The 14,769-nt window shown below is 38.7% G+C and overlaps 1 protein-coding gene across 1 annotated transcript in view; it reads right to left on the bottom strand.

Moving 5' to 3' along the window:
- LOC112811382 (phospholipid-transporting ATPase ABCA3-like) overlaps positions 1-14,769 on the bottom strand; it is a 162,571-nt gene that overhangs the window by 8,005 nt on the left and 139,797 nt on the right. The window contains exons 23-24 of the mRNA XM_025855445.2: positions 10,874-11,032; positions 1,611-1,789 (exon numbers count right to left, since the gene is read on the bottom strand). Coding sequence (XP_025711230.2) covers positions 1,611-1,789; positions 10,874-11,032 — 338 coding nt within the window. The remainder of the gene's footprint in view (positions 1-1,610; positions 1,790-10,873; positions 11,033-14,769) is intronic.

The raw sequence follows: 14,769 nt of genomic DNA, 5'->3' as shown, positions 1-14,769 counted from the left end.
AGCTCCTTGAATGTTTTCCAACTCCTTGTCTGTATATAAGTTGACCTCTATGCCTTGGACTCACTTTCTTGAGTGTCACCCAATGCCTAAAGCTTGGTTTGGTGACACCTAGATGCATTTCTAGCATTTTGAGTTTCTGTTTATTAGAGCACATATTTTTTGGATTGTATCTGTCTGAGCTCTGATTTGTTCCCTGTCCCGAAACCCTTTCTCTTGCATCTCTATGGAGGTCTCATTTACCCTCTCTTCCAAGTCTGGGAATTTGTTTGTTCCTCCTGGACCCCTCCCAGGAATCTGAGTCCTGTCCAAAATCTAGTGTGATACCAGGTACACAGCAGGTGCCTGAGACATATCTTCAGAATGTATGACCTCAGCCTTGGGTGTTGGACTTTGCTGGTGCTAACCAGCTGTTTTCTTGCTCATTTGACCTAACCCTCCAGTTCCATTGAGAAATTCCCTACATAATCTTGCAGACTAATAGCTCAGCTGAATAGGAGACACTCATAAGTTCTGGACACCAGGTGCTGGCTCTACTGATGACGCCAGAGCTGGGCCTTTGCTCAGCATCTTCCCCACTTCTGGAGGCACATCTTGGATACTCCCTGACTTTCATGCCTCCGTTAGTGCTATCATTCACACCTTACTCATGCACATTATCTTGATTACCTATGGAGTCAGACCTGTACTGAGAAATGTGAAGAAAGACCAGATTGGCATGGTAAGAATTTGGACTGGAAGTCTAAGCTTATGGGAGAGTCATGCAATTTCATCTATTTTGGTAACAGAGAGGCTCCTTTTGCCTCAAAATATTCTTTCTTCCGAAAATACTTCATACAGTGGTTCTCAAAGCATGAAGGAGCAGCAGAAGCATCACTTAAGATGTATTACATATGCAAGTTCAGGCCCTACCTAAGGTCCACAAAATCAGCAACTCATGGGACAGACACCAGCAACTTGTATTTTAAGAAGACTTCCAGGAGAATCTGGTAAATGCCAGATTTTGAGAGCAACTGCTATAGAGCCTTACTACTAAATGTGCATTCTGTGGGCTGGCAGAATCAATACCACCTGGGAGTTTGTTAAATATCCAGGGGCCAAATTAGGGTGCATGAGCACTTTGGGAAAGGAATGGCCTTCTGATACAAGAGATGTTCAAAAGAAAGCTTTCTATTATAATCAAACTATAAAAAATATCGTGTTTTTTTGTTTTTTTAACTGAAAATTACTTTAATTACTTTTGTGTTTATATTTTATTTTATTTTTATTTTATTTTATTTTATATGTTATGTTAGTCACCATACAGTAGCACATCAGTATTTTTTGTCCCCGGTGATGGGTATTAAGAAGAGCACGTATTTCATGGAGCACTGGGTGCTACATGAAAACAATGAATCATGGAACACTACATGAAAAATATCGTATTTTGACTGGTGGAGGCCATAATGTTTAGAAACTACAAAGTTCAAATTACGATGAAGATCTCTGATTCACATGGATCTTAATCAACGTAGATTGATTTATATTCCTATATTCAATAATGGAGTTAGGCATTTCTGGAGACATATTTTTGGTCTTAGAGATATCTCTAAGAGCCATAGCCAGCTACTTACCTTATTAAATTTCTTGTAGATACCAAAGAAAATATAGCGAAACACAAAGGTTCTCACTTTCCATGAGGTGGTCTCCATAAGGAAAATCAAGAGGAAGAAAATAAATCCCGTAACAGCCATTGCAACTAAAAATCTTCCTATTGCATCTTTTTCCAAACTATATACATTCATCTGAGTTACTGATGTCAATGACAAAGAAAAAGATACAGGTTTACTTTAAAAATTAATTCAATGAGAAAACTCTAAGAAGTCAACAAACTGGAAGTACTATAGAATCAAATAGAATGGTTATCAAATAAGCGCAAGATACTATATTTAATGGTATGTTTGATGACTTTGTATGTCATGCAAGATATCTTCAAGATCCTTTAAGATCCTTTAATTCCATGAATTTTGTCTTGCTATAGTTCTAGGCATCCATTACCAACACGGTACCATATAGCCAGAACCTTTGAGTGAATGCCTGTTCACACTAATCAGAGTACTGGGTAGCAACAGAGGCTCCCCTTGTCCCCAAATATGCTTCCTTTGAAAATACTTCAGATGGTGGTTCTGAAAGTGTGGAGCAGTGGCAGTAGAATCACTTGGAATATGCTACATATGCAAACACTCTCACCTATAAGGGAATACTAACATTTAAACTAAGTTGGAAGTGCTCAACAGCTGACATTTTTTCAATCACTTATGGGAAAAAGGTAATAATTACAAGGTTCAAAATTCATGGTTATGAAAATAGTAGGTTCATCAGGAAGGTGAAGATGATCAACTCTCCCTTTTTCACTGTTAAAAAACTTTTTATTAAGGGGAGGCATGGAGCAAGATGGCAGAGGAGTAGGAGACCTGGATTTCGTCTGGTCTCAGGAATTCAGCTGAATAGGGATCAAACCATTCTGAACACCTACAAACTCAACAGGAGATCGAAGAGAGTAGCAACAACTCTCTGAACAGAGAAGCGACCACTTACTGAAAGGGGCGCACTGAGGAGCGGGGCCCCGAGTTCTCAGCTCCTCTGGGCAGAGAGTGGGAGGCCACCATTTTCACCCTGGTCCTCCAAAGCTGTATTGAGAGCTTGCAGGGAACAAAAGCTCCTGAGAGCAAACCCGAGCAACTTGCTTAGCCCCGACCAACAAGGGCGGGGCAACTCTGCCTCCGGCAAAGACATTTGGGAACCACGGCAACAGGCCCCTCCCCCAGAAGATCAGCACGAACAGCCAGCAAGCCAAGACCAAGTTTACCGATCAAGGAGAATGGGAGAACTCCAGCGCTAGGGGAATACTGCACATAGAATTCATGGTTGTTTTTACCATGATTCATTAGTTTTTCAAAGTTAATTTTTTTAACTGTCTTTTTTTTTTGAATTTTTCTCTTTCCCTTTTTCAACCAACATCTTATCAATCCCTTTTTTAAAAAAATAATTTTTATTTTTCATTTTTAGAGTCATATTTTATCCCTTCATAGTAGCTACCCTTATTTTTGGCATATATGTATAAGTTCTTCTTTCTTTAAAATTTTGAGATACAGTTTCATCTAAAAGATCAAAATATACCCTAAATCACTAGTGTATGGCTTTGTTCTAGTCTCCTACCTAATCACAGTCTCTCCCTTTTTTTCTTTTTTTTTTAAATCTTCTTTCTTCTTTCAAACAACTTCTTATCTTATCTATTCCGTTTATAAAACCTTTTATAATTTTCATCTTTACAGTCATTTTCCATCCCTTCATTGTATCAACCCTTATTTTGTACATATATGTCTTTCTTCCTTTAAAATTTTAGGAGGCACTTTCTTCTAATAGACCAAAATATGCCCCAAATCTAGTGTGTGGCACTAAGCTATGCACTTGCCTGATCATATTTGATTATATTCTGTCTTTTTTTGTTTTGTTTTGTTTGTTTTTATCTTTATCTTTATCTTTTTTTTCTCTTTCTTTTTTCTTTCTTTCCCTTTCTTTTCCCCTGGTTCCAGGTCTTTTCTGATTTGTTTAGAGTATATTTTCTGGGAATGTGGTTAACCTGTTAGCATTTTGTTCTCTCATTCATCTATTCTCCTCTGGACAACATGAAGAGACGAAAAAAATCACCTCAGCAAAAAGAACAAGAGGTAGTACCGTCTGCCAGGGACCTACTCAATATGGGCATTAGTACGATGTCAGACCTAGAGTTCAGAATCATGACTTTAAAGATACTAGCTGGGCTTGAAAAAGCATGGAAGTTATTAGAGAAACCCTTTCTGGAGAAATAAAAGAACTAAAATCTAACCAAGTCGAAATCAAAAAGGCTATTGATGAGGTGCAATGAAAAATGGGGGCACTAACTGCTAGGATAAATGAGGCAGAAGAGAGAATCAGCGATATAGAAGACCAAATGATGGAAAATAAAGAGGCTGAGAAAAAGAGAGAGAAACAACTACTGGATCACGAGGGCAGAATTCAAGAGATAAGCGATATGATAAGACAAAACAACATTAGAATAATTGGGATCCCAGAAGAAGAAGAAAGAGAGAGAGGGGCAGAAGGTATATTGGAGCAAATTATAGCAGAGAACTTCCCTAATGTGGGGAAAGAAATAGGCATCAAAATCCAGGAGGCACAGAGAACCCCTCTCAAAATCAATAAAAATAGGTCAACAACCCAACATCTAATAGTAAAACTTACATGTCTCAGAGACAAAGAGAAAATCTTGAACGCAGCTCGGGAGAAGAGATATGTAACCTACAATGGTAGAAACATTAGATTGGCAACAGACCTATCCACAGAGACCTGGCAGGCCAGAAAGGACTGGCATGATTATCTTCAGAACACTAAACGAGAAAAATATGCAGCCAAGAATACTATAACCAGCTAGGCTCTCATTGAAAATTGAAGGAGAGATAAAAAGCTTCCAGGACAAACAAAAACTAAAGGAATTTGCAAACACAAAACCAGCCCTCCAAGAAATATTGAAAGGGGTCCTCTAAGCAAAGAGAGAGCCTAAAAGCAGCACACATCAGAAAGGAACACAGACAATATACAGTCACAGTCACCGTCACCTTACAGGCAATACAATGGCACTAAATTCATACCTTTCCATAGTTACCCTGAATGTAAATGGGCTAAATGCCCCGATCAAAAGACACAGGCTATCAGATTGGATTAAAAAACAAAACCCATCAATATGCTGTCTGCAAGAGACTCATTTTAGACCCAAAGACACCCCCAGATTGAAAGTGAGGGTGGAAAACCATTTACCATGCTAATGGACACCAAAAGAAAGCTGGGGTGGCAATTCTTATATCAGACAAACTAGATTTTAAAACAAAGACTGTAATAAGAGATGAGGAAGGACACTATATCCTACTTAAAGGGTCTATCCAACAAGAAGATCTAACAATTGTAAATGTCTATGCCCCGAACATGGGAGCAGCCAATTATATAAGGCAGTTAATAACAAAAGTAAAGAAACACATTGACAACAACACAATACTAGTGGGGGACTTTAACACCCCACTGACTGAAATGGACAGATCATCTAAGCAAAAGAACAACAAGGAAATAAAGACTTTAAATGAAACACTGGACCAAAAGGACTTCACAGACATATTCAGAACATTCCATCCCAAAGCAATGGAATACACATTCTTCTCTAGTGCCCATGGAACATTCTCCAGAATTGATCACATCCTAGGTCACAAATCAGGTCTCAACTGATACCAAAAAGTTCGATTATTCCCTGCATATTTTCAGACCACAGTGCTTTGAAACTGGAACTCAATCACAAGAGGAAAGTCAGAAAGAACTCAACTACATGGAGGCTAAAGAGCATGCTACTAAGGAATGAATGGGTCAACCAGGAAATTAAAGAAGAATTAAAAAAATTCATGGAAACCAATGAAAATGAAAACACAACTGTTCAAAATCTTTGGGATACAGCAAAGGCAGTCCTGAGAGGAAAGCATATAGCAATACAAGCCTTTCTCAAGAAACAAGAAAGGTCTCAAATACACAACCTAACCCTACACCTAAAGGAGCTGGAGAAAGAACAGCAAATAAAGCCTAAACCCAGCAGGAGAAGAGAAATCATAAAGATCAGAGCAGAAATCAATGAACTAGAAACCAAAAGAACAGTAGAACAGATCAACGAAACTAGGAGCTGGTTCTTTGAAAGAATTAACAAGATTGATAAACCCCTGGCCAGACTGATCAAAAAGAAAAGAGAAATGACCCAAATCAACAAAACCATGAATGAAAGAGGAGAGATCACAACCAACACCAAAGAAATACAAACAATTATAAGAACATATTATGAGCAACTCTATGCCAGCAAATTAGATAACCTGGAAGAAATGGGAGCATTCCTAGAGATGTATCAACTACTAAAATTGAACCAGGAAGAAATAGAAAACATGAAGAGACCTATAACCCCTAAGGAAATTGAAGCAGTCATCAAAAAATCTCCCAAGAAACAAAAACCCAGGGCCAGATGGCTTCCCAGGGGAATTCTATCAAACATTTAAAGAAGAATTAATACCTATTCTCCTGAAACTGTTCCAGAAAATAGAAATGGAAGGAAAACTTCCAAACTCGTTTTATGAGGCCACCATTACCTTGATCCCCAAACCAGACAAAGACCCCATCAAAAAGGAGAATTACAAACCAATATCCTTGATGAACATGGATGCAAAATTCTCACCAAAATACTAGCCAATAGGATCCAACAGTACATTAAAAGGATTATTCACCATGACCAAGTGGGATTTATCCCTGGGCTGCAAGGTTGGTCCAACATCTGCAAATCAATCAACGTGAAACAATACATTAACAAAAGAAAGAACAAGAATCATATGATCCTCTCAATAGATGCAGAAAAAGCATTTGACAAAGTACAGCATCCTTTCTTGGTCAAAACTCTTCAGAGTGTAGGGATAGAAGGTACATACCTCAATATCATAAAAGCCATCTATGAAAAACCTACAGCGAATATCATTCTCAATGGGGAAAAGTTGAGACCTTTTCCCCTAAGGTCAGGAATGCGGCAGGGATGTCCACTCTCACCACTGCTATTCAACACAGTATTAGAAGTCCTAGCCACAACAACCAGACAACAAAAAGAAATCAAAGGCATCCAAATCGGCAAAGAAGTCAAACTCTCACTCTTTGCAGATGATATGATACTATATGTCGAAAACCCAAAAGACTCCACCCCAAAACTGCTAGAACTCATACAGGAATTCAGTCAAGTAGCAGGATATAAAATCAATGCACAGAAATCGGTGGCATTCCTATACACCACCAACAAGACAGAAGAGAGACAAATGAAGGAGTCGATCCCATTTAAAACTGCACCCAAAACCATAAGATACCTAGGAATAAATTTAACTAAAGAGGAAAAGGATCTGTACTCAGAAAAGTATAAAATACTCATGAAAGAAATTGAAGAAGACACAAAGAAATGGAAAACGTTCCATGCTCATGGATTGGAAGAACCAACATTGTGAAGATGTCCATGCTACTTAGAGCAATCTACACATTCAATGCAATCCCCATCAAAATACCATCCACTTTTTTCAAAGAAATGGAACAAATAATCTTAAAATTTGTGTGGAACCAGAAGAGACCCCGAATAGCCAGAGGAATGTTGAAAAGAAAAGCAAACCTGGCGGCATGACAATTCCGGACTTCCAGCTCTATTACAAAGCTGTCTACATCAAGACAGTATGGTACTGGCACAAAAACAGACACATAGATCAATGGAACAGAATCGAGAGCCCAGAAATGGACCCTCAACTCTACGGTCAACTCATCTTTGACAAAGCAGGAAAGAATGTCCAATGGAAAAAAGGCAGTCTCTTCAACAAATGGTGTTGGGAAAATTGGACACAGTCACATGCAGAAGAATGAAACTGGACCATTTCCTTACACCACACACAAAAATAGACTCCAAATGGTTGAAGGACCTAAACGTGAGTCAGGAGTTCATCAAAATCCTAAAGGAGAACACAGGTAGCAACCTCTTCGACCTCAGCCACAGCAACTTCTTCCTAGAAACATCGCCAAAGGCAAGGGAAGCAAGGGCAAAAATGAACTATTGGGATTTCATCAAGATAAAAAGCTTTTGCACAGCAAAAGAAACAGTCCACAAAACCAAAAGACAACTGACACAATGGGAGAAAATATTTGCAAATGACATATCAGATAAAGGGCTAGTATCCAAAATCTATAAAGAACTTATCAAACTCAACACCCAAAGAACAAATACTCCAATCAAGAAATGGGCAGAGGACATGAACAGACATTTTTCCAAAGAAGACATCCAAATGGCCAAGAGACACATGAAAAAGTGCTCAACATCGCTCGGCATTAGGGAAATCCAAACCAAAACCTCAATGAGATACCACCTCACACCAGTCAGAATGGCTAGAATCAATAATTCAGGAAACGAGTGATGTTGGCGGGGATGCGGAGAAAGGGGAACCCTCCTACACTGTTGGTGGGAATGCAAGCTGGTGCAACCACTCTGGAAAACAGTATGGAGGTTCCTCAAACAGTTGAAAATAGAGCTTCCATATGATCCAGCAATTGCACTACTGGGTATTGACCACAAAGATACAAATGTAGGGATCCGAAGGGGTACATGCACCCCAATGTTTATAGCAGCAATGTCCACAATAGCCAATGTGGAAAGAGCCAAGATGTCCATCGACAGATGAATGGATAAAGAAGATGTGGTGTATATATACAATGGAATATTATGCAGCCATCCAAAGGAATGAGATCTTACCATTTGCAACGATATGGATGGAACTGGAGGGTGTTATGGTGAGTGAAATAAGTCAATCAGAGAAAAACATGTATCATATGACCTCGCTGATATGAGGAATTTTTAACCTCAGGAAACAAACTGAGGGTTGCTGGAGTGGTTGGGGGGTGGGAGGGATGGGGTGGCTGTGTGGTAGACATTGTGGAGGGTATGTGCTATGGTGAGCGCTGTGAATTGTGCAAGACTGTTGAATCACAGATCTGTACTTCTGAAACAAATAATGCAATATATGTTAAGAAAAAAAGAAGAAGAAGAAGATAGCAGGAGGGGAAGAATGAAGGGGAGTAAGTCGGAGGGGGAGTCGAAGCATGAAAGACGATGTATTCTGAAAAACAAAGTGGGGTTTCTAGATGGGAGGGGGTGGGGGCATGCGTTGGCCTGGTGATGGGTATTAAAGAGGGTACGTTCTGCTTGGAGCACTGGGTGTTATGCACAAACAATGAATCATGGAACACTACATCAAAAACTAATGATGTAATGTATGGTGATTAACCTAACAATAAAAAATAAAATAAAATAAAATAAAATAAAAAATTTTTATTAATATACTATGTACTAATATAGAAATTCACATACTTTTTTTACATACTACATACGTATATAGAAATTCACCCAGGTGTAGGACTCAATAAATTTTTACAAATTAAAAATACCTACGTAGTGGCACCTGGGTGGCTCAGTTGGTTGGGCGACTGCCTTTAGCTCAGGTCATGATCCTGGAGTCCTGGGATCGAGTCCCACATCAGGCTCCAGGCTTGGCAGGAGTCTGCTTCTCCCTCTGACCCTCTCCCCTCTCATGCTGTTTCTCTCTCTCTCTCAAATAAATAAATAAAATCTCTAAAGAAGTACCTACCTAGGCAGCAATATATTTTGTTCAGTTTTAAAATTCAACCACATATATTTTATCTTTCTTTATTGTATCACCTTGTGTGCCTTTTATAGGGATAGCTATAGGTATTACATTATTCTACTTACCACAGTTGTGGTGTCTTCCTTTTAACAGTTTGAGTGAAGGATAGAGGATTTTCTATGATTTATATTTCTTTAACATCCCCATTTATAATTGTCTTAAATATTTCTTCTATATACATTGAGAACATTATCAGACAATGTTATTATTTTTGCTTTAACTGTCAAAGTCAAGAAAACTCAAGAGGAGACAATATATTGTATCCATTCATATTATTACTCTCTGTTGTTCTTTCTGCTTGCTTGGTGTTCCAAAATTCCTCTTTTATCATTTCACTTATGTTTACAGAACTTTTGTTAGCCATCCTTTTAGAGTTTCTACTGGTGACAAATTCCTGTAGATTTGCTTCACTTAAAAATGTCATTATTTCCCCTTCATCCAGAAAGATATAGAATTTTCTAGGTATATAGAATTTTGAGTTGGCAGCTTTTTTATTTCAGCACTTGAAAATTATGTTGTGCTACTGCTCTGGCCTTCATGGTTTCTGATGAGAAATCTATAATTTAGGGGAATTGTTTCTCCTTTATAGATAATGTATTATTTTTCTGTATCTGCTTTCAAGATGTTTTTCTTTTTTTAAATTTAATTTAATTTTATTATGTTCAAGACGTTTTTGTTATTTTTGGTTTTTAAGGTTTGATGATGATGTCTCTTGGCAGGACTTATTTGGTTTTAACCTATTTGGAGTTTATTCAGTTTCTTTAATCTGTAGGTTTATATCTTTTTATGTTTGTTTTTTATTATGTCTCTTTAAATTGAGATATAATTGACATATAGACATTATATTAGTTTTGAGTATATAACATAATGATTCGATATTGGTATGTTTTTTCTTGTGATGAGAACTTTTAAGATACACTCTTTTAGCAACTTGCAAATATACAATACAGTATTAACTATAGTCACCATGCTGTATATTACATCCCCATCACTAATTCATTTTATAACTGGTAGTTTGTACCTTTTGATCCCCTTCATCCATTTCACCCATCCCCATTCCCCTGTCTCTGGCCACCACCAATCTGTTCTCTAGGAGTTCAGTTTTTCTTTTTAGATTCCACATATAAGTGAGATCATATGGTATTTGTCTTTCTCTGTCTGACTTATTTCACTTAGCATAATGACCTCAAGGTCTATCCATGTTGTCACAAATGGCAAGATTGCCTTCTTTTTTATGACTGAATAATATTCCATTGTGTATATATGTATGTATATATGCATATATGCATAAATATATATCACATTTTCTTTATCCATTCATCTGCAGAGATTCTATCCCATAAGAAAATGCATTATGCTAAAGTTTTGAAACTTAGCTCTAACTTGTACAAGTTGTGTGATAGAGTAAGTTATTCAATTTTGTATAAACTTTAGTTTCCTCAAAGTGAGTATAACAACACATAACTTGATGGTTATTGTGAAGATTCAAAATAATATAGGTAGAGCTATTTACATCCAATAAGTAATAGGCCAGTGGTACCTGATGAGTCCCAGATACTCACTTGCTTTACTACAGTTTATGAAGGCAGGAACATCTGTTGAGGAACACAGAATCTTTGTCTCTTGGTTATCATAATATTTGCTGATGCTCATCCCAAAGTTATGCATGGGTAACACCATCATTGAATTAAGTAGGAGGCTTTCAGAAGCAGATCCTTTGTCTGTGATTTAAAAGATAACATCAAAAAAAAAAAAGATAACATCAGCATGCTTTATACAAAATGAATTGTCCTAGGAAAACAAAATCTCCCCAAATTAAATGTAGAAAATTACAAAGCCATATTATTATCCTCAAGAAACTCTCATTTCTTGCCACTAAGTATATATTTTGTACTATAGTTTATGTTGATAATTACAGCACTGGAAAATCCTCTGCAAAGTTGATACCCATATAACCTGTCTCTGTCACCTGATGTGAACAGGAAATGAATGCTGATGATTTCTCCTTCTTCTTATCTTACATGGATGAATAAAGAAACAAGTTGTGGTAGGAAATTTAGCATATGACAACAGTGGGAAAGAGATAAATATTTTATCAGTTGAAAGGAGATACATCTTCAGAGAGATACATCTTCAGAGAACCAAGCTTAAAGCTCGCTGAGGTTTCTCTAATATTAAAATAATGTGTATAATAGTTGAATATATATGAAGGAGTATGAAACATGATTATAGGTTAAGGTTATGAATGGTCATTGTAGGACTTCAAGACTGAGCTCAGATTATTGGTAATAAATATAAAATGATATGCCTGAACAAAAAACATATTTGTAAGACACTTTGACAAAAGAGAGGTGGCCAGCCAAGGATACAGGGAATGAATGAAGTTCCTAAGATATAAATTTTCTTTTTTTTTTTAAAGATTTTATTTATTTATTTGACAGAGAAAGACACAGTAAGAGAGGGAACACAAGCAGGGGGAGTGGGAGAGGGAGAAGCAGGCTTCCCGCCGAGCAGGGAGCCCGATGCAGGGCTCGATTCCAGGGCCCTGGGATCATGACCTGAGCCGAAGGCAGACGCTTAATGACTGAGCCACCCAGGCACCCTTAAGATATAAATTTTCTAAGTGGTAAAGTCATACGAAGCCTGCCCCAAAGAGGGTAAAATTGCTGTATATGCAAATAATCTAGTCTCCAGAAAGAATTCTGAACATTGATTGGCCACCAGAGTAGATGCCAAAAATAACAAGGAGCTAATGTTATAAAGTATTTAGACTCTCTCTCCACAGAATACATAAATATCCTCTTTTCTTTTAAAAATTTATTTATTTATTTATTTATTTATTTATTTATTTATTTATTTGACAGGGAAAGAGAGAGAGAACAAGCAGGGGGAGCAGCAGAGGGAGGAGAAATAGGCTCTCTGCTGAGCAGACAGCCTGATGGGGGGCTTGATTCCAGGACCCTGGGATCATGACCTGAGCCAAAGGCAGATGCTTAGCCAACTGAGCCAACCAGGCACCCCCATAAATATTCTCTTACCTCTAAGGACTAGAGGAAGATCTTTCTCCATAAAGAAAAGTAATATGCTAATATAACTGTTTTTTTTTTTTAGGTTTTATTTATTTATTTGACAGAGATAGAGACAGCAAGAGAGGGAACACAAGCCGAGGGAGAAGCAGGCTTCCTGCAGAGCAGGGAGCCCGATGTGGGACTTGATCCCAGGACTCCGGGATCATGACCTGAGCTGAAGGCAGTCGCTTAACCAACTGAGCCACCCAGGCGCCCTATAACTGGTTTTGACTCAGTTTTGTCATGTAACAAAAATAAAATTCAGTTTATGCAATTAATAAAATTTTTTTCAAAATTTTTTTAAAAAGTAATGATCCCTTAGCTGACAACTGTTGAAGGATACCATATGAATGGGGTGTGGAGGAATATAGAAATTGAGAAAAATGTTTTGTAAATGCATAGATAATGTTTAAAAATACTTATCTTCCAGGGGGGCAGAGCAAGATGGCGGAGGAGTGGGGGACCTGGATTTTGTCTGGTCTCAGGAATTCAGCTGAATAGGGATCAAACCATTTTGAACACCTACGAACTCAACAGGAGATTGAAGAGAAGAATAGCAACAACTCTCTGAACAGAAAAGCGACCACTTTCTGGAAGGTAGGACGTGCGGAGAAGTGAATCTGAGGCGATATTCGGGAGGATAGACGGCGGGGAAGGGGGCCTCCGTCGGCCGCTTCTGGCAAGTGACAGAGCCACAGAGCACAAAATCGGAACTTTTAAAGAAGTCGGCTCCGCTGAGGGACGTCACTCCAGTGGCTAAGTGGGAGGTGGAAACCTCGCAGTACCATGTGGACTCAGGACCCTCGGGGTCACAGGAAGACTGGGGGTGCCTGAGTGCAGCAGAGCTCCCATGTATCAGAGCAGGGAAGCCGGCTGCAGAGACGGAGTGGAGGCGCGGGCTCTCAGCTCGGGGTTGCCATAAACTGTGATCTGCGGCCCAATCGGGCCACTGCTCCTCCAGCAGGGACCCAACAAGTGGCAGATCCAGGGAGACTCCCCTCCCTCCCCCGGGAGGAGTGGCGCAGGAGCGCACCACAGGGATCTGCTGGGTTTGGAGACTCCACACGGGGTCGGGTGCCAGAGATAGAAACACTTGGTCACAGGCCGGGTGAGCGCAGAGTGCAGCCAGAGACCAGGGACACGGGAGTGACTGACTGCTTTTCTCTGGGGGTGCACTGAGGAGCGGAGTCCCGAGTTCTCAGCTCCTCCGGGCGGAGATTGGGAGGCCACCATTTTCACCCTGGTCCTCCAAAGCTGTACCCAGAGCTTGCAGGGAACAAAAGCTCCTGAGAGCAAACCCGAGCAGCTTGCTTAGCCCGGACCCGGCAAGGGCGGGGCAATACCGCCTCTGGCAAAGACATTTGGGAACCACGGCAACAGGCCCCTCCCCCAGAAGATCAGCACGAACAGCCAGCAAGCCAAGACCAAGTTTACCCATCAAGGAGAATGGGAGAACTCCAGCGCTAGGGGAATACTGCACATAGAATTCATGGCTTTACCATGATTCATTAGTTTTTCAAAGTTAATACTTTTTAGCTATTGTTTTTTGAATTTTTCTTTTTCCCTTTTTCAACCAACATCTTATCAATCCCTTTTTAAAAAAAATATTTTTTATTTTTCATTTTTAGAGTCATACTTTATCCCTTCATAGTAGTTACTCATATTTTTGGCATATATATATAAGTTGTTCTCTCTTTAAAATTTAGAGATACAGTTTCTTCTAACGGATCAAAATATACCCTAAATCACTAGTGTATGGCTTTGTTCTAGTCTCCTGCCTGATCACATTCTCTCCTTTTTTTTTTTTAAAATCTTCTTCTTTCTTTTTTCAAACAACTTCTTATCAATTCCTTTCATAAAATCTTTTATAATTTTCATCTTTACAGTCATCTTCATCCCTTCATTGTATCAACCCTTATTTTGTACATATATAAGTCTTTCTTCCTTTAAAATTTTAGAAGGCACTTTCTTCTAACAGACCAAAATATGCCCAAAATCTAGTGTGTGGAACTGATCTATGCACTAGCCTGATCACATTTGATCATATTCTTTTTTTTTGTTTTGTTCTGTTTTTGTTTGTTTTTATCGTTTTCTTTTTTTTTCTTTTTTTTCTCTTTCTTGTTTCTTTCTTTCCCTTTCTTTTCCCCGGTTTCAGGTCTTTTCTGATTTCTATAGAGTATATTTGCTGGGGACGTTGTTAACCTGTTAGCATTTGTTCTCTCATTCATCTATTCTCCTCTGGACAAAATGACAAGATGAAAAAAATCACCTCAGGAAAAAGAACAAGAGGCAATACCGTCAGTCAGGGACCTACTCAATACGGACATTAGTACGATGTCGGACCTAGAGTTCAGAATCATGACTTTAAAGATACTAGCTGGGCTTGAAAA

The sequence above is a fragment of the Callorhinus ursinus genome, unplaced genomic scaffold, assembly GCF_003265705.2.
Source record: "Callorhinus ursinus isolate GAN/ISIS: 27379988/994484 unplaced genomic scaffold, GSC_fseal_2.0 scaffold85, whole genome shotgun sequence".
In the NCBI taxonomy this organism is placed as follows: domain Eukaryota; kingdom Metazoa; phylum Chordata; class Mammalia; order Carnivora; family Otariidae; genus Callorhinus; species Callorhinus ursinus.
Note: the sequence above shows the minus strand (reverse complement) of the source record. Positions and strands in the feature narration are given on the sequence as shown.